At 42.2% G+C, this 24,423-nt stretch overlaps 9 protein-coding genes across 9 annotated transcripts; 5 read left to right on the plus strand and 4 right to left on the minus strand.

The window, feature by feature from the left end:
• Positions 1 to 32: 32 nt before the first annotated feature.
• On the minus strand, positions 33 to 1,370 carry SAMD00019534_004400 (hypothetical protein; the record flags this gene model as incomplete). The annotated part of the gene is made up of 3 exons (XM_012903873.1): positions 33 to 154; positions 227 to 992; positions 1,077 to 1,370. The coding sequence occupies 3 exons, from the start codon at positions 1,368 to 1,370 to the stop codon at positions 33 to 35; spliced, it is 1,182 nt and encodes a 393-aa protein (XP_012759327.1).
• Positions 1,371 to 2,023: 653 nt separating this feature from the next.
• On the minus strand, positions 2,024 to 5,715 carry SAMD00019534_004410 (hypothetical protein; the record flags this gene model as incomplete). The annotated part of the gene is made up of 4 exons (XM_012903874.1): positions 2,024 to 3,506; positions 3,593 to 4,265; positions 4,324 to 4,445; positions 4,523 to 5,715. Coding segments are annotated over 4 exons (3,471 nt in total), but the record flags the coding sequence as incomplete, so codon positions are not given.
• A 3,944-nt stretch (positions 5,716 to 9,659) lies between these two features.
• On the plus strand, positions 9,660 to 10,410 carry SAMD00019534_004420 (hypothetical protein; the record flags this gene model as incomplete). The annotated part of the gene is made up of 2 exons (XM_012903875.1): positions 9,660 to 10,245; positions 10,316 to 10,410. 2 exons carry the CDS (start codon positions 9,660 to 9,662, stop codon positions 10,408 to 10,410), a joined length of 681 nt encoding a protein of 226 aa, XP_012759329.1.
• Positions 10,411 to 10,656: 246 nt separating this feature from the next.
• On the plus strand, positions 10,657 to 11,917 carry SAMD00019534_004430 (hypothetical protein; the record flags this gene model as incomplete). The annotated part of the gene is made up of 4 exons (XM_012903876.1): positions 10,657 to 10,742; positions 10,820 to 11,225; positions 11,302 to 11,507; positions 11,803 to 11,917. The coding sequence occupies 4 exons, from the start codon at positions 10,657 to 10,659 to the stop codon at positions 11,915 to 11,917; spliced, it is 813 nt and encodes a 270-aa protein (XP_012759330.1).
• A 1,316-nt stretch (positions 11,918 to 13,233) lies between these two features.
• On the plus strand, positions 13,234 to 14,413 carry SAMD00019534_004440 (hypothetical protein; the record flags this gene model as incomplete). Its single annotated transcript, XM_012903877.1, has 2 exons — positions 13,234 to 14,254; positions 14,361 to 14,413. The coding sequence occupies 2 exons, from the start codon at positions 13,234 to 13,236 to the stop codon at positions 14,411 to 14,413; spliced, it is 1,074 nt and encodes a 357-aa protein (XP_012759331.1).
• Positions 14,414 to 15,437: 1,024 nt separating this feature from the next.
• On the minus strand, positions 15,438 to 17,780 carry SAMD00019534_004450 (hypothetical protein; the record flags this gene model as incomplete). The annotated part of the gene is made up of 2 exons (XM_012903878.1): positions 15,438 to 16,596; positions 16,759 to 17,780. The coding sequence occupies 2 exons, from the start codon at positions 17,778 to 17,780 to the stop codon at positions 15,438 to 15,440; spliced, it is 2,181 nt and encodes a 726-aa protein (XP_012759332.1).
• A 451-nt stretch (positions 17,781 to 18,231) lies between these two features.
• Positions 18,232 to 19,728, plus strand: SAMD00019534_004460 (hypothetical protein; the record flags this gene model as incomplete). The annotated part of the gene is made up of 3 exons (XM_012903879.1): positions 18,232 to 19,133; positions 19,209 to 19,333; positions 19,403 to 19,728. The coding sequence occupies 3 exons, from the start codon at positions 18,232 to 18,234 to the stop codon at positions 19,726 to 19,728; spliced, it is 1,353 nt and encodes a 450-aa protein (XP_012759333.1).
• Positions 19,729 to 20,101: 373 nt separating this feature from the next.
• Positions 20,102 to 20,991, minus strand: SAMD00019534_004470 (hypothetical protein; the record flags this gene model as incomplete). Its single annotated transcript, XM_012903880.1, has 2 exons — positions 20,102 to 20,723; positions 20,786 to 20,991. 2 exons carry the CDS (start codon positions 20,989 to 20,991, stop codon positions 20,102 to 20,104), a joined length of 828 nt encoding a protein of 275 aa, XP_012759334.1.
• A 618-nt stretch (positions 20,992 to 21,609) lies between these two features.
• Positions 21,610 to 23,129, plus strand: SAMD00019534_004480 (hypothetical protein; the record flags this gene model as incomplete). The annotated part of the gene is made up of 5 exons (XM_012903881.1): positions 21,610 to 22,156; positions 22,228 to 22,374; positions 22,457 to 22,824; positions 22,909 to 23,022; positions 23,112 to 23,129. Coding segments are annotated over 5 exons (1,194 nt in total), but the record flags the coding sequence as incomplete, so codon positions are not given.
• Positions 23,130 to 24,423: the final 1,294 nt, after the last annotated feature.

Here is a 24,423-nt window from a genome sequence, read left to right on the forward strand (position 1 = left end):
GTGATTGTGATTGTGATGTGAGTTACCATGTTCTAGAACTTGGAACACAGTGGATCAACAGTGACCTCGACATTGTGCCAGCAGTTGTTCATCACTCCTCTTAAGTTCCAAATATCGCCAACAAACTTTGGCTGTGTATTGCTCGCAGAGTCCCCTATTGTTTGTTTGTTTGTTGGTTAGTTACTGCATGATCAATCAATGAATCAATCAATAAGTTTCTACTTACATGCTCTGCAGACTATATTGATCTTCTTGGCCACCTTTGAATCGATAGATTTGATTGTGTACCTAAACAGAGTCCATGCCCAGTATCGGCTACATGGTCCTTTGTTCTCACCCATCAGCTCGGCAAGATCCCATGTCTGACCACCATCTAGAGATATATCGACACGTTCAATCTTACGACCGCCTCCAGCTGTAGCGTAGCCATAAAGGGTGAATGGGAGGAAGAGACGGGAGTTTGGCGCTGGCACACAGATGGCACTCTGCACCGACAGCTCCTGGAGCGATGGATGGTTGTCCCAGTTCTTCTCGACGTTGTCCCAGTCAATGCCATTGTGGAAGATCTTGTAGTCTCGGCGCTGGAAGAAGCTCTCCGACTCGGTGCTGCTGACGGTGATCTTGTCCAGCCACTTGACACTTCGTGCGCCAATGATGCCTGGTGCGACAACCCTCAGTGGGAAGCCATGGTCGCGAGGCAGGGTCTGTCCATTCATCTCGTACACCAACAGAACGTCGCCAGTGGGATCCAGTGCCTTCTCCATTGTGATCGAGCTGCCATATGACTTGCCATTGTCCTCTGGACAGCCAAAATCGAGGCCCCAGAAACAAGCATGATGTGCGCCACTTTCAAAAGGCATTGCACGGGCATACATCAGTACATCCCTCAGTCTACAACCTGACCAAGTACCATTCGAAAGACTGGCAATGCCCCATCCTACACCCTTAACCTTCTTATGTTCACTCATCATTGTTCTTCTGTTTCCTGCACACTGATTAGGTTGATTGTGTGAGATTGAGTGTCAGCCGATTGATTGGATACTTGATCAATCAATCAATCAAGATAGCGATCATACCTGGAGATGAGCAGTGATTGTAATCTTTTCAAACTTTGTCTTGATGTCATTGAGTGATAGGAGTACAGGGTTCTCTACAAGTCCATCAATCTTTAGCATGTAGGTATCTGGATTGATTACTGGTACTGGAGCATGGTTTCGGACATAGAAATGCTCTATTGGTGTAATGAACGATTGAACCAAGCGTTCAGGTCTAGGTTCAGCATTGAATGGTGCTTTATAATTCACCACAAACTCCTCGTTTCTATAAGGTTCATTATCAAAGTTGACTTTGATCTGTGATTCGTGAGACATAATTATATATATCTATCTCTATCTCTATCTTTGTCTTAGTTTACTTGATTGAGTATGTATGTATGTAAGTATATGTTGTATTGAAATTGAATGATTGAATGATTGAATGAATGACTAATGTATGATGAATGAATGAGTGTGAGTTGTTGATGTGTTGTAACACTAGTGTGTGTTTGAATGAATGAATGAAAGTGAACACGACAACCTGGGTTATGTTCAAGCGACACAAACACAACAACGTGGATTGAATGATTGTCAGGGTTATTATTACCACACACAGATTGACTTGTTGGATCGCGGTGAGGGAGGAGAGTGTGTGAGCCGAGGTGTAGGGGTGGGTTTGAGGATGCGAGTTCCCAATGTTTGCATCATCGTTCATGCTAGCCCAAAGTCCAAATTTCCTTTTTGTAATCTAGCAAAAAAAAAAACGAGTAAAAAGGATATTTAGTTATTTTTACATTTGCAGAACTTCCTACTTTACTACTAATCGGGGGTTATATTCGAAATTTACCAGGACAAAGATAGTTGGATGGTGGTCAAAGATAAGGTTGCAACAGCAAGCGAGGAGTAGTACTTTATTAGACAAAATCAAGATTGCAAGTTAGGGGTTGGTCCAACCTTGATTACGATGACGACGATGTTGCGAACTAATCATAGGACTGAGTGATTGGAAGGTAACCTTGCTTGATCTTGTCAGAGACAAAGTCCTCGAGCGTCTGATAGATGGACTTGTTGGCGGCACCTGACGATGATGATTGTGAGGGGTTCGATGCAAGCATGCTCGTGCCAGACTCATTGTACTTTAGGCTCTGTTTCGAAGACGATGATGATGACGATGTTGATGAACTGCTGCCGCCACTGCTGCCATTGGCACTACTTGAAAGATTCTCATCTTCCTCAACTACCTTTCTTGCAGGCAAGTTCTCTGCAAAGTAACCTTGTGATGATGATCTGATGATTGAGTGCATGATCTTGCGATTGGGATCGGAGAGGTAGGAGAAAACAAAGCTGCCTGGTCGACTGTTGCTGTTTCGTATAATGAACGATCCTGCCTCCTTGCCTGACAGGAGCGAGGCGGCACCATTGGTCTCGAGCGTGCCAAAGAACCACTTCTTGTCAAAGACACCGGCATCGCGCAGCTTGTGTTTGGCGCGCAGCTCAAGCACACGAGCTTTGCTTGGATTGATTGCGGCCTGACTACGCAACACCTCTGCCCACTGGTAGAGCGCATAGTGGTAGTTACGCTTGATCCTGACCGCCTGTTTGAACTTCTCAATGGCCACATCGTACAGCTTGTAGGCCTCGCTCTTGACCTCGCCCGTGAGCTTGCCCTTGTTGTTGGCCTTGGCATTGTTCAGTATGGCTTTGGCTCGCAGACTCTGTAGCATTCCCCAATGTGTCAAGATTTCAAAGTCATCAGGCTTGGACTGCACTGCCTGTGAGAACTTGTCTGCAGCCTGTTTGAAAAGGTAGTCTATCTGACTACTATTGTTGTTGTTGTTGACTATGTTGTTGTTATCCTTGTTGTCTTTGTTGTCTTTGTTGTCTTTGTTGTCTTTGTTGTCATTGTTGTTCTTGTTGTCTTTGTTGTTGACTATGTTGTTGTTGTTTCCGTTGGACGATGCATTGGTGATGATGGCCATCGCTTGATGGAACAGCGAGACACCCTGCTGATAGGGAACCATGTGTAGGAATTTAACCTTTGGTTGAATGCGGGTAATGTCATCCTCGGTCATGAGATAGGACGTGTCCTCCATGCGCTTGGCCAGACTGTCACTGAACTCAATACCTGTCATCTGGGACAGACGGTGGATGAGCAGCTCCAGCGAGAAGCCGTCAATGTCAATCGCCTGCAACAGCGAGATGACAAACGTTCGGTTGAGGAACTTGACGATGGCGCTAATGTCTGGTGTGCCCGCCATCGTCTCGCGTTGGAGCTCGCGCAGCTGATTCTTGATGCGTCTGGCGATGATCTCTGTGTTGATGATCGTGGTCAATCTTGGATCCAATCCATAGACCTCTGTCGTCTTCAATCTACTCAGGTATCGCACGTTGATGCCCTCACGGTGCATGCTATCAATCAATGACAGCTGATGTGCAAGTTCCATAATAGTCACTGACTTGATCTTCTTAATTCTAAAAAATTGATTGATTGGTTGATTGATTGAGTGTTAATGGCTTGCGTGATTGGTTGTGTGCTCGCTTGTCGTCAGTCAACATACTTTTGATTACAGGTCAATACAAAGTTTGGAATAATCTGGAAGAATAGCCTCTTTTGTGCTCGTTCCACCTCTTCGTTGTTGCGCTCCTTGTCCTGACCACTGAACTTGGTGAAGGCATCCGAGCTCAGAGGTACCTTGTTGGTGCGCACCAACTCTGGCCGCAGTAGGTAGTATAGGTGCGCGCCCAGTCTTTCGGGCGTGGGCTTCTCGGGTGGGAAGATGCGTGCCGTGTCGATCACCACACAGTGACCATCTAGTGTGATGTGGCCCTCAATGTCGCATGGGCCATAAAGGAAGCGCTTGTTTGCCTGACCAGTATAGTGTCCTTTCAGGTTCATGATCTCTGCTGCCTGTTTCATCTTTTGGGACATCATTGGATTGTCGTCGTGCACATGCTCGCCCTGGTCGTCCGATCCATAGACCAGTGTGGAGGTGCCAATTGCCAAGTGGCTGGTGGCAATCAGTCGGTAGCCCATGTAGTCGATCAGAGCCATCAGTGGCAGGTAAAGTCCCTCCACATTGCAATTGAAGTAGCCCATCAGGCCTTTGAGTTCGTGACCCGCTGCCTTCATAGCGTAGGCGTCGCCGCCATAGATACCATAGACGTCAAAGGCAAACTTGTAAAAGATGCCATCCTTCAAGAACTTTTGTCCGCCTGCAACTCCTCCAACATCTAACAAACAAATAGAGTAAGTAAGGATACACGCTTGATGATAGTTATGAAGACCTACCGATTGGAGGGATGGAGTGTGAGCCCGAGAGCATGCCACGTTCCTTGATGATCGTAATGCCATGCTTAGTCGCCACCTGTACAAACTCCTCTGCTATCTTCTGAATGGTTTGGCTTCTCATCCTATAACGTTGATGTGTGATTGAATGAGTAAGTGTTCATGAAGAGACTCAAGGTCATTGATAGACCGCCCAACTTACAAGTTCTCAACGCCACAGTTGTGCTCCATTTGCAAGGCCTTCCAGAACTCCAATGACCAATTGCGGGCTTTTGGTGGCTCCACCACCGACTCCATGATCGGTGATAGTTGTAGGTTCTGTAGGCTCGATAGGGTCTGCGTGGTGATGCCCTCTGATGATCGTGTGAGTGAGAATGTGTTGGGATTATGTCGAACGTCTGGTCGGTTTGGTATCTGTAGTTTTGTCATCTGTTGCTGTTGTTGTTGCTGCTGTAAGTGCAGCGGTAGTGTCGACGAGTCCTCCGACATGAGATGATCCTGTGGCTTGAACAGGGGACTGGTGTCCTCGGATATATAGTTGAACAGTGGTGACTGTTGCTGAGGTGATGAATCGATGATGCCTGCGAATGAGTTGAGACGCGAAGTGGACGACCCGAACAGCTGGTTGGCGCCGTTCACTTCAATCGTGTTGTTCGCCACCAGCCTTGTTGTGACGATTGGTATCGACATCTGAGAGGTCGACAGCGACTCCTTTGTTGAGTCAAAGGATAGTGCATAGTCTGATATCGTTTCGTTCTTGACAGTACTGTTGCCCCACAAGTCTTTACTGCTGTTGTTGACGTTGGATGATTGTGGTGGCGATGGCAAGAGTGTCGAAGATGAAGTTGGCATGAATGTTGATGATGTCGATGATGATGATGAGGTGGAGTTGTTGTAGAGTGAATAGATGCCTTGATTGAATCGTGGAGGTGGCGTTGGAGGGAGACGAGTGGAGACAGGAGGATAATGATCATGTCTTTGAACGGGGCGAAAGACGACCGTGTTTGATGACACCTCAAACAGGTCGTTGGCAATGAATGGTGACTTCTTCAGTCGATCCAAGTAAATGAATACTTGGTTGGCATTGTTGTTGTTGTTGTTGTTGTTGTTGCTATTATTATTGTTTAATATGACGTTGTTTACGTTGTGAGGAGTTGTTGTATGTCTGTGAACAGATGTTGGTGTCGTTGATGGTGACACTGTCGTCATGTTGTTGGATGGTGATGGTGGAGGTGTCAACTCCTTCTGTGCGGACACAGCCTGTTTCTTTAGAGCAGACAACAAATTGACATAACCTAGTAGGTTTGACAAGTTATCAGGGTCCCTCTCAAACTCCTGTTGATGTGTGCTCAATGCAGACAGAGCAGTAGACATCTCAATACTGCTCGCATTTGAGTGTTCTGCCTTTGCCATCTTTTGTTCTTTCTTCTTTCTTTGTTTGTTTCTTTGTTTGATTAATGTATACTAGTTGTATGCTATTGCTATTATATATATGTATGTATATATTATTATTATATACTATCTAAAGTGCTTCAAGAAGTTATTTGATAGATGCCAACAATGAGTTATCAACATATCTAGATATTACTACAACAATAGAATGAGTGATCTCGGGTAGAGGTTATTAAATAATAAATATATGATTGTTATAGACAAGATAGTAAATGAATGCATGTATATGTACAGACACAAACTGAAATGGATGGATAGTAGTCGTCGTTGTACTGAACAACTAAAAGGTGAGAGTGAGAGGGAGCAAAGAGTATTGTTTTGTTCTCAATCCTGTTCAAAACACACACATTCTCTCAACACTTAATTCATTCATTCATAATGACTCAAAAAACAACAACCCTCACTATCAACTTCACCTCATGCTTCTCTTTGCTTGTTGTAAAGTCAGTGTGTGATACTGATGTGTTTGTTGGATTGAGGAACAATCAAAGAATTTAGTTCAAGGTGTGTGATTCGGGGCGAGTGGTCCCTCCCTGGTACTAATGATACATTGACATCTCTGATCTATGACAATAACTAACTTAATACTAATTACTACAAATAGAGAATAGATAACTCCTATCTAAAGATAATGAATTAAATAGTGCCAAAGTTTGGAACTTGTTGACATTGATGGTTATGCGATTACTGGGTTCGACATTGGGTTGGATGGTTGGACAAGTGTTTGAACGAGCACTCCTTTTAGAGTAACACTTTTGATCAATCGGCTAAAATGGTGTTCACCATAAGACGACATCAAGTGTATTCTTGTTATCTAAGTATGTATGATGGTCACTTCATCATCGTCGGTTTTAGTAAACATAAAACTCGTAAATGATCAAACAACCAGGTCATTAAAGACATAAACAAACGATCAGTTATTTTGACAGGACATGACAGTATAATACCCATTGGTATACCAGGGGTCTATCATTGATGTAGTTGATCACGAATGTCAACTACTGTTGTGTAATGTGCGCCACTTTTGGCTTCAAAAATAGAAATCCATCTGGAACCCACACAATTCCATCGACTAAAAAAAGAACCACGCGTCTTACTGGACACGACCAGACCAACCTTTGTGATGACCGCCAGACTCATTCGCATGGGTGTTCCTGAAAGGATAAAATGTGTGTTATCCATTGCCACCTATGGTCGGAGAGAGTGAGTATTGCAAGTGAATACACATTGTATGAGAGGGGTGTGGCTTATGGACCCATTAATTAAATATGAGTAAACAATCATCGTTAATGATTGTCCAGCGGGGCTAAGTGGTGGTGTGAAATGACTCGACCATCAATCGATCACTGCTACTGGCTGGCTCCACTTCGTAAACAATCTCCACACTCTACCCAAAGCATTCAAACACAAAACACACACACATAACTAGCAAGCTACCCGACAACAGCCTATTATTGCCAGTAGTTTAAACTCTAGAACATAATCAATCATTCATTCATTCATCACAGATAGAAAGCCTCCGAGGTCATTGCCAAACATCACATCACCCTCCACTGTGTCCAACGAAATCTCGACAGACGGTCACAACCTAGCAACCAAGCAAGCAAGCCAGCAATCAATCCAGTCATTCACATACATACATTACATAATATATTTATAACTTTGCACATTAGTTCCAACTTGGAATCAATCAACAATATTTACTTGTAGTACTTCAATCAATCATCTTACATTGTACTATTACATTTACTTAATACTCCAACATCCTCTTCTACAACAACAACAACAACAAGTTCTTGCTTCCTACCTTTTTTTTCGGTTAAAGTAAGTATTAACAAACATGTCAATCAACCAATCAATCAATCACATAATCACTCTCTTTGTACCTACGACTTTACACTTGTCAAGGGTAGTAGGTGGACACTCTTGCGACCTGGATAGGATAGCAAGTAGTACTTTAAGCTCAATCCTTCACATACAATCACACTCGCGCGTTTGTCTCAAAAATAGGACGCGTTTTCATGTAACATTATTGTTCATCGATCAATCTCACACACACAATGTTTGTTGTCAAAATCGCATAAGGTCCACCAAAATGTGGCCCCAATTAGTGTCATGAGGTACGGACTTTTAAACTGTTTCGACCACTTTTGATCACACTCATACCATAACCATACATATGTGTTTGCAATCCATAGTGGTTCCATGTCAGATACCAGAGAGTTGCGAGGCAAAGTATGTGTGTGAGTGAGAGACTTTGCCTTTTTGACTGGCGCGTCTACCGATATCTTGGTCGGACCATATCACTCATACTTTCATGATATACTTGTGCTAAAAGGCAGACAGGCAAGCAGCTTGGAGGAAGTCAATAGCACACACTCACTCATTCAAGCACTCAAGCAATCACTCACTCAACAACAACAACAACAACATCTCATCTCCCTATCAATCTATCAATTCCCAATCCCATACAACATACATACCCTTGTACAAATATACAGACACAATCACATATATATCAAATATACAATATATTATTACAAACAGGTCCTTGTTACATCAACCTTTAAGCTCACGAGGTTAGCTTGTGATACTACCATAAAAGTATATATTAATATAACGATCATGTGTCCCTCTGCCAATCCAATCCCCAATCACATCTGGAACACGCGGCAGTCATCATCAACCGACCAAACACTCATTCACACATACACACATCACATATCACATCCTTATCACTGAGATATCTACTTAGTGATCTTTGTTTATTAGTTTGTTGATTCACTTGCCAAGTGAACCAGTTCAGTTCAGTTCAACTTGCCAACATCACATATTCAATCATGCAATCATTCAAACTTGGAGATAAGTGGTGTTGACGTGAGAAGTGTCAGTTGAACTTCCTCGGGTCCTCATACACTCTTCACACTCACAAAAGATGTTCGTTAAAATCACACCAATGTCTCCCCAACTCGTCTATTTTGACGAGATGTGTGTTTGTTTGTCTATCATGGCAAAAAAGCGTTGGGCGCACTTTTACACTCCTTAATTTAGTTCGTGTGTGGGGTCGAGTGGTATGGTCCATCCATCCACCTCACGTCACCTCACTTCGTGCCCTCCTGACCAACAATCACACGTCTGCCAGCTCAACCCAGACATATATCCAATCAGCCTGATGTCTCTCTGACACTCTTAGAACTCTCTTCACCCAAACATATACACACACACACACACACACACATACACATACATATATACAAATACTATTACTATCTCCTGTACCCTTACATATATGTACAATCACCTTTTGATTGGCCTCTTGGTTTAATAATCTATTACTCTATACTCGTTTTAGTAGTGTTTAGATAGTATCACCTGAAGCCATCCATCACATCACCCCAACAACCTAGTCCACCATCCACTACCTACCAACCAATCGATTATAAATACCCATCACTTTAACGAGTTTAGATATATACAAATCAATCAATTAATCAATCAATTAATCATTGTACCACCTTATTTATACAATTACTTCTATCATTACTTTATAAGCCAAACCGAAAGTTCATCCTAATCTAACATTATATACAATTATTATCTCAAACAGAGCAAGCATCAATCAATCAATCAGCCAATCCAATCAATTATCTATTTATTCAACCAATCAATCAATCAATCAATATTATACCATTACTATACTACCAACAACTTCACATAAAAGACAACAGAGTCATTTATTTCACCTGATATCCAGTATCCATATCGCCAACCCAACAGACCAATACGAGCAAACCCTTGTATCCAACTCCCCATCCACAACCAAGCGACAATCAATCAATCAATCACATTTCCACCCAACCAATATATACAAACATACACAATAGAGAATGATATATCCAAATGATGTTATGAACGAAGTCCTTCGCGACTCTTATGGATGCACACTCTTTAAGAATTACCTAAAGGCTATATACTGTTCGGAAACACTGCAGTTCTGGCTGGAGATAGAGCATTTCAAGTCGATTGCCCCACCCGTAGAGACAGGCATCAGTGTCAGCGCATTCACATCCATCCCTCTGGACACATCATCGTCGTCGGCCTCGTCGCCACCCGGCTCGCCATTCATGGGCGAGTCGGCCGCCTCCACGCCACTGCACCAGTCCGACAAGGACAGGAAGCAGAGTCGTCGCGGTAAATCTTCAAACAACGAGCACAACAACAACAGCAACACAAGATATCTGACACAGGAGGAGGTCAAGCAATGCGCACAACTCATCTTTGACAAGTATCTGGAGAATGGCAGTGAGTTGGAGCTCAACATCGACGCCATCAGTCGTGAGCAAGTACGTCAGCGCATGGCTGACGACATTGACTCATCCATTTTCGACGAAGTCCAAAAGGTAGTCTACGAGAGTCTCTGGATGGACTGTTTCCCACCCTTTACACATACCCAAGCATATCAGAAATACAAACGTATGTATATCTACATAACATTAATCAATCAATCAATCAGATATACTAACATTGATTCATCATACTTTAGACGAGACTGGAAAGTGTCAACTACCAGAGTTCCTGCGTTTCAAGCGAAGGGCACCAAAGAACGAGTTTGAACTGGTGTCAATAGCAACAAGATAATAAATAATGAGTGATTATTATATATTAGTTTATTATTACAATCATCCCATGACAATGTCATGATCTTCATCTTACTCTTCGTCATGGTCACGTGTTGGGGTCGGTCCAACAACACGGACGTATGATTCCAAGAAGTCAACTTCACGAACACTTCAACTTCACTTTTCAAACGATTCGCATTGACTACAACTACAACACTCTTACATGTTCAACAAACAAGCATCAATGTTGTTGTTGTCAAGGAGGATGGCTACAACTACACATTCACCAATCACCAGAGCTTACTCCTCTTCATCAAAGATCATAGTGTTGGAGGGCAACATCAGCGCAGGGTAACTACTCGACATGTGATTGATCCATCACTTACTTTGACTTACTTACATACTTGCTTCCTTACTTACTCAAACAGCAAGACATACTTGTCAAACAAGTTGGGACAATCACTTGATTATAAGGTGTTCTTGGAGCCAACTACTACAAATCCATACTTGCAACAGTTCTATGCGGAACCAAAGAGATATGCATTGGACATGCAACTTTGGTTGTTGAATCAGAGATATAATACTTACTTGGCGGCATTGGACTATGCTTTGAATAATGACAATAGTGGAGTGGTGTTGGATCGCTCGATGTTCTCTGATTGGGTCTTTGCGGAGAACTGTAGGAAAGAAGGTTTGATATCGCCCGAAGGATTCAAACAGTACACGGCCATTCGTGACAGCATGTTACTCAATGTACCCATACCCAACATCACCCTCTATCTCAACGTGTCGCCTTCTGAATGTCTGCGGAGGATACAATCAATCAGAAAGAGAGTATGTATGAGATAAGTGATTGAGTGATTGAATGAGCGAGTTGACTAACAACTTGTTCTCCCAGGAATGTGAACAGACGATACCATTGACTTATTTGGAAGGCTTGGATATTTGTTACCAGGAGTTCTTGAAGGAGATCAAGCTGAAAGGATCCAATGTTATCACATTTGATTGGAATCAGTTTGGAGAAGTCGATGACATTGTCACTGAGATCAAGAAGGACATTTCTTCAACTTCCCCATCACTCTTGTTATCAAAGAACATTATTGGCAATCTTGTTAAGTAAGTATCAATTTATTTGTGTTATTCATTCATTTATGTTTGTTCGGTTAAGATGTGTGTGATGTTGGCGTTGGCTGGTGTTGGTTGTCAACAAGGGCTTGCCTACCACCTTGCCACAGACACATCCACGACCTATGTTGTTAAAATCGACAAGAGAGCGGTAACCATGACGCACTCACACACTTCGTCACCACCCTCGACCGCACCTGCCCACTCAGCCGGCCCAACTAACCAACAATCAATCATATCAATCACCTGACCAATCAATCAACAATCGATCAATCAAATGATATAGGAACCGTGAGGATATTACTTCCACTTACCAAACAGAGCTTTCATTCATGCACAAGGAGTCATTATCATCAACATCCTCGTCCGCTGCAGTAGTGCAGGACAAGAACAATGCTTAAAGATTGGACTCGAGGCTCGCAATGACGTTCACCCCATCCTCCAACTGGCTGGATGTCTCTGTATGTGGGCAATCGCTAAATGGCCGTGATCAAAAGGGGGCACCGAACGACACAAATGGCGCTCTGGATCAAAAGTCGGGGCTACACGCTCGTCTAGCACCTCTCCCTCACAGACGACCTGTTGTGTGTGGACCGAGGAAGATGAAGAAAGATCTTTGCCGTATCTAGTAAGCGACTGTGCGCGAGTCGCACGTTGATTGAATATGAAGATTTAGTTGTAAACCTCCGCGTCCGTGATCGTTTGTTGGAGGCCCTTTGGCCTCGAGTTAATGGGGGGTGGTCCAGTCCAAAGAGAGTTGCAAAATTGAATGGATGAATGTTGGTGCGACACTGATTGGACCATGAAAGGTAATGGACATTAATGATGGAGGACACCATAACTATGTATTGGATTTTTTTGATTGCTCACCATCAATTTAATACACATGGTCCATGCTTTTACTTGACTTGCAATGTGCGATCACAAGATGTTTCTTCTTGATTGAATTCGAGCGAGTGGGTGTGTGTACATTTATGTTTCCTCGATCACAACACAACTCGTGTGGTCGCCACCCCAACAGTTTCCGCGGCAAGCAAGCAACTGTTGATTATGGGCAAGGGGCAATGTCCATCAGTTCTCCCGTTTCAACAATACGTTGTTCGTCAACAATCAACATCCAAGGAGGACCAATCATCAATAAGGCCCTCTACCCTACCCCCAAGCACCACACTTCACCTCGTACCCAATCAACCGGTGCTGGTTCATTCAGTTCATTCTGTTCATTCAGTTCATGCTAGCACTCTCTATGCTTATACATACATAAATGGGTCAGTCGGGTCAGATGATCAGTAAATTGACAAAGTAGTCAAGAGAGTGTGTATGTGTGGGCCATTTGCATCGAGGCATTGTGAATGACCGATCTTCTTTGTCCAGCTTAATGAGGGACTTTTCCTAGCAGAGGTATGAGAACATCGATCCATGGGCATGCTCCACTCATAGCCTCTTACCGTCCAACCCATATCATCAATCATTTAGTCAGCTGACACACAATCACACATACACACATTCAATCAGTCTCCTGCACTCACTCACCCACACACTCACTCACTCAAACAAATCTGGTTCACACTCAAATCACAAACTAAACTCAGTTGTTAAACTAAACTCTTGTGCACATGCCTCTGGGCAAGTCATTTATTCAATATTTACATTCTTCCTCAACATGTAAGGCATCAACAAACACATCAATATCCACATCCATATCCATACCAATACAATGCGAAAGCGGCCGGCCCAAAATAGTCAAGAGCATCAACAACAATCACAACAACAACAACAACAACAACAACCACCGCAACAACAAACGCAACAACAAAGACAGCAACAACAACAACAAAGACAACAACTAAGACAACATCAAAGACAACTCCAACAAAGGCAACTTCAAAGATTAGAACAATTAAGATTACAACAACTACAACGAGAAGAGGAAGACGGTCAGGAGGAAGGAGATAGTCTGCCTTTGACCAACACCAGCACCAGTACAACCAGCACCACCAGCACAACAAACAACAGCGTCAGATCTCCAACAACTGGAGGCCACACAGAGTCCACAATGTTCTCAGCCAGCCATTATAATTATCCAAATATTGAATATGTCCATCACCAATTACAACACCAACAACTCCAACATTACCATCAACAACAACCACACCAACAACAATATCCATTGTCCCTGTCACCACCTAATATCCCTCGTACCCAATCACCATTCCATCCTAATATGACCTTGCAACAATATCAATATTATTTACACCATCTACATCAACAACAACTTCAACAACAACAACAACAACAACAACAACATATAAATAGCCATTCAAACTCACAAACTCCATATACCATCCCTTACAACCAATACCCTGTCTCACCTCAACCATCACATGAGGGCATCAATCGACTATATATTACATCACCTCCATCAACGCCCTCGCCTCCACCTCCTCCATCCTCTCCGCCACAATTGCAATCACCTCCGCCACCACCTCCCCAACCCCCAATCCACAAAGTTGCACAATCCACATCCGGATGTCCACTGCAGGATCACTGTCTATTGTGTGAGAGGGGTGCACCATTTTTGACCAACGACAATGGAAGATGGTCCAATGTAATGCTCGTTGTGTTATATTGTCTGACACATGCCTACCCCAACACGCCAGGTAACATGTTCAACCTATCCAATGACATTTATGGATTGATGGAGCATCATTGGAAGGATCTCTGTCATGAGAAGGATTGTATGTTATGTTGTACAACAAATAACAACAATGGATTGATCATATAAACTAATAAACTTACAAATGTACTTGCTCATGATCAGCTTCAAAGAACTGGCACAAACAGATACAGGACATATTATCACACAAGAAGGATTGGTTCAGGTCGGGATGCTCTGAGAAGCATGCCAATGGATTCTGGAGTCTAAATAACCCTGGGGCTGACCCATGGAAGATGATCCCACCAAGGCCAAGGAAGAGGAGATCTAAAATAGGTTCCACGACTGGTCAGGTCAAACAAAAGGAGAAGAATGATCCATTCCTAATCAGAAGGAGGTCCTCCGCACCCAACAAGAAGAAGAAACCAACACATCCTCGTAGTTTACCTCCACCTCCGCCACCATCTTCCCAATCGCCACCAACCTCACCCATCTCTCCCACCGCGCCAACTCCTCAATGGTCGAACCCGTTTCGAAGCTCCTCTCCACCTCATTCCATTTCACCGGTACCAGAGGCACATGCTCCACCTCGCCAACCTACTCCAACTCTTTCTCCTCCTACCACCACAACAACAACTACTACTACTACCTCCACCACAACGTCGACACTTGGACATTCCGCAGACTTCCATCCGGCCGGATCTCCAGCGAATATCCACCACACTTCACGACCTCACGGTCTAAATATTCAACCATTCAATCCAATGCCACCTCAACCATTTAGCCCAAGTTCCAATATCAATTTAAGACCACTTGGCAACTGGACACCTTCACCTGTTTCCACTCCATCACCACCATCTTATACATCATCAACAACAACAACAACAACAACAACTCCTACATCTTCACAGGATGAGCCATCTCAGGGTACCCCAACGACCAATAATCCAAATAAGAGAGACAGAAGTAAGTGTTGTATTGATCAACATTGGAGGATACAAGTACTAATCAATCTTTCATTCATTCATTCATTTTAGTTGGAATTAATGATTTATTAGATAAAGACCAAACGGAGTAACATATTTTTTTTATGCATCTTTCAAACTGCCTTTGCAGTTTGTAGCTCTGGCCATTACGAACGCCACCACTACCATCAGTACTACTACTACTTCAACAACAATATAATCAAACAAACAAACAAAAAACAATAAATAATAATAATAATCGATTAATATATTATATTTTATTGATTGAGTGCTTGCTACTCATTCATCATCATTGTCTCTGGCCCTCTTCTTGTTGTTCGTATTATTATTGTTGTTGTTGCCTTGTTTATATTGTGCGAATATTGATCGAATGAGTTGATTATTCTTGTAGGCAGTGCATTGTGTAGAGCCTTTAGTTTGAAACGTAGCACCAATGTCCAGTAGATATTGTAACATTGTTGTGTTATCATTCTTGACCAAGTCAACAGTGAATAGGGGCAGGAATATTGATTTGATGTGAGCGAGGTCTTGACTGTTGAAATGTTTGAGGAGGCATTCCAGAAGTGCGACACCCAAAGGGACAAAGATGCATGCCTTTATCAAACTATAGACTGGAATGCCTTCGAATGCCGTTACAAGTTTCTTTCCTTTGGCATTGTCATAGACACTGTTGCCCAAGTCCAATGTCATTGGGGTCAATCCAAGAATAGTGTCCAGTTGTCTCAAATTTCCAGAACCAATTGCCAGAAGTCGAATCAAGTCGTATGTGTCAGGAGTTATCAATGATGTATGATGAGTATAAATATGAACGATGATATGTGTTTGGTTCTCTGATATCGCAGACTCCAATATTGTCTTGATCCTGGACTCATATGATAGAAAAAGTGTAGTTGTTGGTATCTTACTGATTGTTTCTCGATAGTACTGTATTGCCAGCTCAACCATTTCAATGTCGCCACATTTCCCAATACGCTCCCATAGGGAGGACGTTGTTATTGTGGCATAGTTCTCCATCAACCACTTGAACATTGAATGTTGTGGTCGGCCAGACATTGTAAGTTCGAATACCCACGTGTGCCCTGATGGCTTGTAGCCTCGTTTGAAGATGATCTCGACCATACCACGATGACCAAGTGCCAGAGCGAGTTGGAGTTGCTGCTCGAGATTGACCAGTTTCGGTGCCCTCCCGAGCGTGTAGATCAGTTGGTTGATGTCGGTGAACAGTGGCTTGAACTGTACAACCTTGTTTGTGCTGGACACGAGGAACTCCAGCAACTCCATTGACCCTTCGAAAGGAAGGTATCTTCGATGCGTTTCCAATTGTAGCATGTGAAGATTGAGTATCTTTAGCACCTCGAGCTTGAGCACTGAGTTGTGCGATGACATATGAGGCCTCAGGAACAACTTGTACACCTTGCCATTGTCCCTCTTTGTTATTCTGGGTATCAATTTTGGATGATGCATTTGAATGTACTCAATGTATAACTTGGCTTGTGTAATGGTACCACATTGGACAATGTTTGAGAGCAATGAAATATTATCGCTGAGTGTGGCGAGACTCAGGTATGGTATGAGTTGATAATCACCAGTGGCCAAATACTTGCTCAATGTCTCATTGACTATGTTGTCAAATGTCCATGTATATCGATCCTTTATGAAATGGAAGAACTTTATGATGGCCAATCGGTTCTCATCACTCCCAGTGTCAGTGTCAGTGCAAGTTCCAGTGCCGGACTCGCCAACAACGATCTTTCTGGCCCACTCCTTTGAACTCGCGAGTGACTCATAAGCTTGTTGATCTGTCATATCACCGCCACATACCAACTTGTGACGCAACATGAACTCGATGTGTTCCATGTGTTGCTCGATTGGTGCATTGTAAGCTAGTTGATCTCTGTGGGATAGGCGAGGGACACACGTGTGATTGCTGAGTTTATCGGCTGGTATCAGTTCATCCATTAGTTGTTGATCGCCTATGACGTGCACCTCAATGATGTACGACTTTGGAGCAAGTGAGCGCACCAGTGCAGACATCTCACTGGGGAAGCATGCCGAGTCCAGAGCGAATCTGATCAACTCCTTTGAATGAGTCTGAAAGATATACTCGACAAACTTGCTCCGATCATCTTCTGCATCTGGAATCTTGATGTGTCCATTCTCAAGGAGGAACTTGATCATGTCGGTGCTCTTGCTGGCGATGGCCGAGCTCCAAAGGGAGTTATTCAGATCGTTGTCTACTTTGAGATCGCGCAACATTGTATGAGCAAAGTGAGTGTTGCCAGCTCTGACAGAGAGTGACAACAATCGTTTGCTCTGAGCTTTGAAGAAATATTTAAACTTGTCGTAGACCAAGTCGAATGTTTCATTGTCAGCGTTGCTCTCGACAAAGTTGCGCAACTCCCAGTCCTTTGGTTCGTCGACGTGCTCATGTCGTTTGATACGATCACGCAACAGACCATAATGTCTACACTTTACAATGCGATCAAAGTTTGTCCATTGATTATACTTTAGTCTGAACCAAGTGTATGCGTACCAACTTGTTGAGTCCTCCTTATTAACACCATCAATCAACTCTTTAAGATATTGACGATCGTGTATCCATCTAACCTCCTTCAATATCATACTCCTAAGTACTCTATTATTAAGTACAAATATTATTAGTTTGCTCTTGTCCTCCATTATTATTATTTGTATTCATTGTTGTTGAATGATTGATTCATTTGGCTATCAAAATGAGGTCTACCATCAACTTTGAAAATATCATCATTCTCTTGGAATTCATGAATTATTGTGATTATAAGTATTATTGTAATTATGATTATTGTATCATTGAATGAATGATTGAATGGATAGAGATGGACAATTGATTGAGTGACCTTGTTTGTAGCTTTACTACATTTGTACTTTCCAATCATTAGATTAAATATTTAATTAATAAATTGATTTAATGGGGTGTGTGAAGTTGATGATCATCACCAACAACTTCATTCTCAAACTCACTCACTCACTCACTCTTGTTGGCTATCAGTTGTTGTACAACAAACAAATAATACCATATAGTAAATATAAAGAAATGAGTAACAATAATAATAATAATAATAATAATAATGGTAATAGTAATGATGATTTACCAGAGCAGAAGAAGACTGCAAAGAGATTGTTGGAGGTAGATGAGGAAGAGGTCCAAACACCTCCAATTCCATCAAATGGTACAGATGATAATAGTATGCAGGTGGATACAACAACAACGACAACTGTTGTTGCTACAACAACTGCTGCAGCTGATGTACTATCACCACAACAACGTCCAATGGCAGTACCATCACCAAAGTTATTCAACAACAACAACAATGATGCTGCAGTTGGCGGTGGTGATATAGATCAAGAACAACTATTATACTTTAGTGGAAGACGTATCATTACAGAGAGTAGCAGTAGTGATATAAGTGGCAGTGAGGACAAGCCAAAGAAGGTGGTGAAGCGCGTGAGAATGGTACGCAGGGAGGGCAAGATATACGATCTGTTGGAGCGCAAGATTGGCAGCTCGGCACTCAAGAGCATCATATCCGACCCCAACCCGGCATTCGACTGGCCCTACGAGTTGGTGTTGGTACGTCACGGTCAGAGCGAGGGCAACGAAGCACAGGCCAGGTCCAAGCGCGGTGATCTCAGCGCCTACACGCCAGAGTTCAAAAAGAAGCACTCATCTACCTATCGTCTGACAGACAAGGGTATCTTGCAGGCTCATGCCGCTGGCAAGTGGATCAGAGAGAACATTGCCCAGGTGTTTGATCGATACTACACGAGCGAGTATGTCAGAGCCATGGAGACGGCTGCTCTCCTCGGTATGGATGATGCTCAATGGCTCACAGAGATCCAGCTACGTGAGCGTGACAAGGGCAAGATGGACAACATCTCATTCACAGAGAAGAATGAGAACTTCTCAAGTGAGATGGAGTTGAGAAAGAGAGATAGGTATGTTATATGTTATATTTTTGTTGGACATGATGGAACTATTCCACTGACCTCGTCAATCAATCAATCATTTAGTTTCTTCTGGGCACCTCCTGGAGGAGAGAGTATCGCACAGATTTGTTCCAGAGTCGAGCATACGTTCACAACATTGAGGAGAGAATGTGCCAACAAGAGAGTGGTCATCGTCTGTCATGGAGAGAGTAAGTCGGGTCCAAGGCCCAGCGTGGACGAATGAGTGATCACTAACCAATCAATCATTCGACTTTTAGTTATGTGGGCATTCAGAGTTAGATTGGAAAGACTCAGTTCGATTAGATTCCATCAGCTACAGGCTTCCAATGATCCACGCGATCAAATCCACAACACATCGATCCTTTGGTACACGAGAGTGCATCCAAAGACAGGAGAGATATATCCCTACTTTAGGTTCCTCAGGAGTGTGTGTCCTTGGAGGCCACAGTACTCTGCACCGGGTTGGCTCGAGTTTGACCGTCCAATCTACACGAACGACGAGTTGATGGAGAGTGTCCGCACAGTGCCACGCTTTGTCAACAACCAAGAGGGTGATGACAGCAAATCAACCTCATCTCCATAGATGGATGGATGAGTACAAGTGTATGAGTGTGGACATCTGCATCAATCTCAGTGGCAGCAACAGCAGAAGCAGCCAACAACAGCAACAGCAGCGGTACACTCGGAGACGAGTGGCCAGCTCAGTCTCATCCATCACTGTCCAGCTGGGACTGTTCAAGTACCAGTGTGTTCCAACAGACTGGCTGGATGGCCTGGATGTTGTACAATAAGTTATTACATCAGTGAGTGAATGAATGATCAATACAAGTATCCTCGAGGAAGGAAGTCGATATTATGCATGTACATTGGTTTGTTGGTGTTTATATATCATCTCCCATTGACACGCCTGTCAATGGAATGGTGTAGCGTATGTGTATATGTGATCGATCAATCAATCAATCATCTGATGAGGTACTACCGCTGCCAGTAGTATTGATCTCTTTGCTGTTGGATGATAGACTGTTTGATAGCTTGGATTGCATCTGTTGATGTTGTTGGATGTCGCGGTCTTTGGTCGATGTGCACAGGAGAGTGAATTCTAGTTGTTCGCGAATGGACTGCGTGGCAATCTTGTCAATCTCCTTTGAGAGGAATCCGAATATCTGCTGTTTGAATCGCTTGTCCACCTTGACAATGGCCTCGTAGACGTACTTTGATGAGCACGTCTCCTTGTCAAACTTCTTATATATCAACTCTAGAATCTCCAACAGACTGAAGACGACATGGAAGTAGTCCAAATCCTTGGCCATTGATATATTGAATATCTTTAGGAATTCGTATACTACAGTATTGCCAATCTTTGTAATCTTTGATTTGATATGTTCATTCTCGCTCACTGTCGTGTAGACTGGTTGCTTCTTTGACAGCAACACCTTGACGCCCTGCATTGCCGAGCCCATCTCATAATGATAATCATACTCCTCCATCAACTGTACCAATGCTCTAACCAATGCAGGTCCTTTCTCTGTTGACAACAATGGTGCAAGACTCAATCCAAGACTGAACCAAGGTAGCAACCTGATAATAAAAGGGATAATTAATCATTCAATCACATCACTTCATTGAATCATTGAACCTACCTCTTTTGTATTTCAACTGATCTCTCAAAGTCTAGCCTTTGGATGGTTGCTACGTTCATCCAATGTAATGCACTTTGGTTGGGATAGTAAGCAGCTTCATGTATTCTTCTTATATAATCTATTGAAGTAGTCCTCCTCTCTACTATATGTACAATTGACTTCTTCCTCTCCAACGTCTCCTCCATCTTTGTTACTACAGCGTCCATGGTTTGCTTATCGTTTGATGTTCTTGGTCCTCAACAACAATATATATAAATAATGCTACCAAGAATTTATTGATTGAACAAGTAGGTAAGAGGATGACTGAATGAGTGAGTGAGAGTGAATGAGTGAGTGTTTGTGTTTGTTGTTATAACAAGAGAGATGCGTGTGAATGTGTGTGTTTCGTTTATTCAGATCATCATCTGCCAATTTGAGATCACTCTCTGCATTGACCTTTCACAATTCAATGATTTATCTTCATCTACTCATTCAACATCATACATATATATAAATATAACATAGTTGTTGTAATGTAAGTCTAATACTTACTTTAGTTATAAAGTGTGAAGTTTGCAGCACAGGTGCTAATCAAAGTCTGAAAACAAGTTGTTGTCAACAACCAATCATTCTAGAAAGTAGTAGCGATGGTTTGTGACCTCAACTGCCAATTTCCACACGATCGTCCATCTTTTATTACGATAATTCATTCAATCAATCATCATCTTTCAACTTGTTATTCTTGTTTAGTTTAGATTAGATTGATATATTAATATAACTTGTAAATCATATATATAAATAGTACTATTACATTATTTAGTTAGTTAAGTTTATAAAGAGAAGACATGTACAAGAAAATGGATGAGAAACAAGAAGATGATGGAGCATCATTGATACCAAAGACACCTTCTCCAACAAGTGCCAAAGCAAAGCCAAACAATGACTCGACTACTGCTGCTGGTGGAGGTGGTACTGGATACCGCAAGACAAGTGATAACTTATCAAAGAACTCAAATTCATTCTTCTCTGACCTGAGGAGTACTGTTCAGATATCAGACGCACCGGCACAGCAACAAACAGGTCCTGATGGTCAGATCATACCTGCCACGGCAGCAGCACCAGCCAATGAACCGGCCAAGCCAAAGACATTCATCGATGGCACACTGCGAGGCCTGGCATCCATTGGAACCGGCATCGTCTCTGGTGTCGCTGGCATTGTACAACAACCATATAAAGGTGCCAAGAAGGATGGTGTCGCCGGCTTTGCCAAAGGTGTCGTCAAGGGTGTCGGCGGTGTCGTACTCCTGCCCGTTGTCGGTGTCATGGAGTTCGTCTCACTCACATCCCAGGGCATCATGAACACGCCACTCACTGTGATCGATGCAATGAAGAGTAAGTTGCCTTGCCGTGACTTCATTTGACTGTCATGGTACTAACATGGATGATCATCATCAATCAAATAGATGCGCCAAAGGATGATACATTACAACAAGTTACAGCTATCGAAGACCCATTGTTCTTTGGAATCAACATCACAGAGTCAATCGAGCGTGCACAAGACAAAGGCGTACCTCACCTCATCAGGATAGGACTGGACTTCCTCACACCCAGTAAGTCAAACACATGTTTGATTGGTCATGGCCTGCTTAGGTACCACCATACTGATCCGACCAACTACCTCGACAACAACAGGAGTGAATCATGAAGGACTATTCAGATTGAGTGGATCAAAGCTTGAGATTGATAAGATGCAGGTGTCATTTGATAAGGGCGAGATAACTGGAGTGGATAAGATTGATAAGTTCAAGGTCAATGAGATGGCTGGCGTATTCAAGGCTTACTTCAGATTCATGCCAGACTCAATCTTCCCAGCAGAGTGCATCAGCAAGTTGGTGGAGATACAACAGCGATCAATGGACCCCTTGGAGAAAGTATTGGCAATCAAGACTGTCATCATCCAGATGGATGATCCACACTACAGTGTCATATATCTATGCGTTGAGTTGCTGACCAAGATATGTCAGAACTCCAAGGAGTCCCTAATGACTCCAAGTAATCTGGTATGGATGGATCAATCAATCAATCAATCACATGCTCATTCACTTACTCATTTAATCATTCATTCATTCATTCAAATCATCCAGTCAATCATATTTGGACCAGCCTGGTTTAGACCAAGCCAGGACTTCCAGGAAGTTGCCAATTGTAATACTATTGTCTTTAACCTCATTTCATTCTTCCCTCAGATCTTTACAAGAGTAAGTGCAGTCTGACTGACCCGTTTGTCAGACAACCTCTAACTCATGTATACTTTATTAACTCCATACTTCCATAACAATTATAATAGGCTCCAAGTACTGTTCTTTAACTAAACTTTACAATTTTATTGAACTAATCATCCATCTCTTCCTCACTTGGTGTCAGTGTTGTCTTCAATCTCTTTCTTCTTCTTGTCAAAGGAACTAGTTCCTTAAGCCATTTGAGTTGTTGATGTTGTTCGTTACAGGTGGCTGTCCCGCTCTTGACACTCTTGACTTCCGGATCATCATCATCAAAATTATAATTACCTTACTAATCTGGTACCATATGAATTAAATTAATAAAAATATAAATAAAATACTGTACCTAATGGTGACCCCTTTAATATTTCTATTTTATTTGAATCTAATTATCTATAAATATTTAAATAATGTTCATTAATATTCTTATGTCTTTGTATTATTGTTTAAACAATATTGGATTCATATTTGACTCAAAGAGTAAGATTACAAATACCATTACTCTTTTAATGATCAAATACTTAAAATATTATACTAATTGTTGACAAAGACCATCACATTAGAGGCCTTATTCATGTCTGAACTTAAAGAGAAAATTAAGGACCTTGAACTATCAAATGATCAATTGAGATAAATTACCAATGCAATGCTTCGACTTGGTGAGAATTTTATTATTATATTGAAATGGGATTATAAAGCTTTGGAGATGAGAGTKGAACTCTTCCGATCCTAACCTTTCATCAGTACCAGTAATGATTGACTACCTTTCAAAGATATATTCAATTGGTCCAAACCATGTTTATGATCAAACCAACTTCCATTTCGAATCCATTCCCGATTTGTTTGATCATAACAACCTTTTGAAAGATATACCATGGTGCGGCAAATACTCAAACGTACCCAAACTTGCCAGAGTCTTGTTCATTGAAAAGTCAGAGACTGACAAACCTCTGACTTGTGAGTATACTGATCATCCATTCTACTGGACACATTTACCTTGTTCATTTAATCTTATAAATAATCAATAATTATTTGATGGAATTAGTTAGTGACCATAGAGAGATAGAGAGTTTTAATGGAATGATTCCAAAAACTTATAAATAGATTTGATTGATAAACAACTTGATCGATATTGTCCTCCTGATTCAAGTTCGTGACAAAGTTTTGAATTTTGAATTATGAAGTTTGAAAGTTCACTTTTGGATTGGTGGAATGGAATGAATTGATAATAAATTAATAAATAATATTTGAATAAATTCATATTGCCATGAATCCACATTTAACTATTTATTTATCATTTTTCTTTTTATCGCCAGGGTGGAGACAGTGCCGGTAAATATTCCTGGTGTACTCCAATGTTATTTGCTGGAACGCTTCAAT

The sequence above is a fragment of the Acytostelium subglobosum genome (genome assembly GCF_000787575.1).
Source record: "Acytostelium subglobosum LB1 DNA, scaffold: scaffold1, whole genome shotgun sequence".
NCBI lineage: Eukaryota > Evosea > Eumycetozoa > Acytosteliales > Acytosteliaceae > Acytostelium > Acytostelium subglobosum.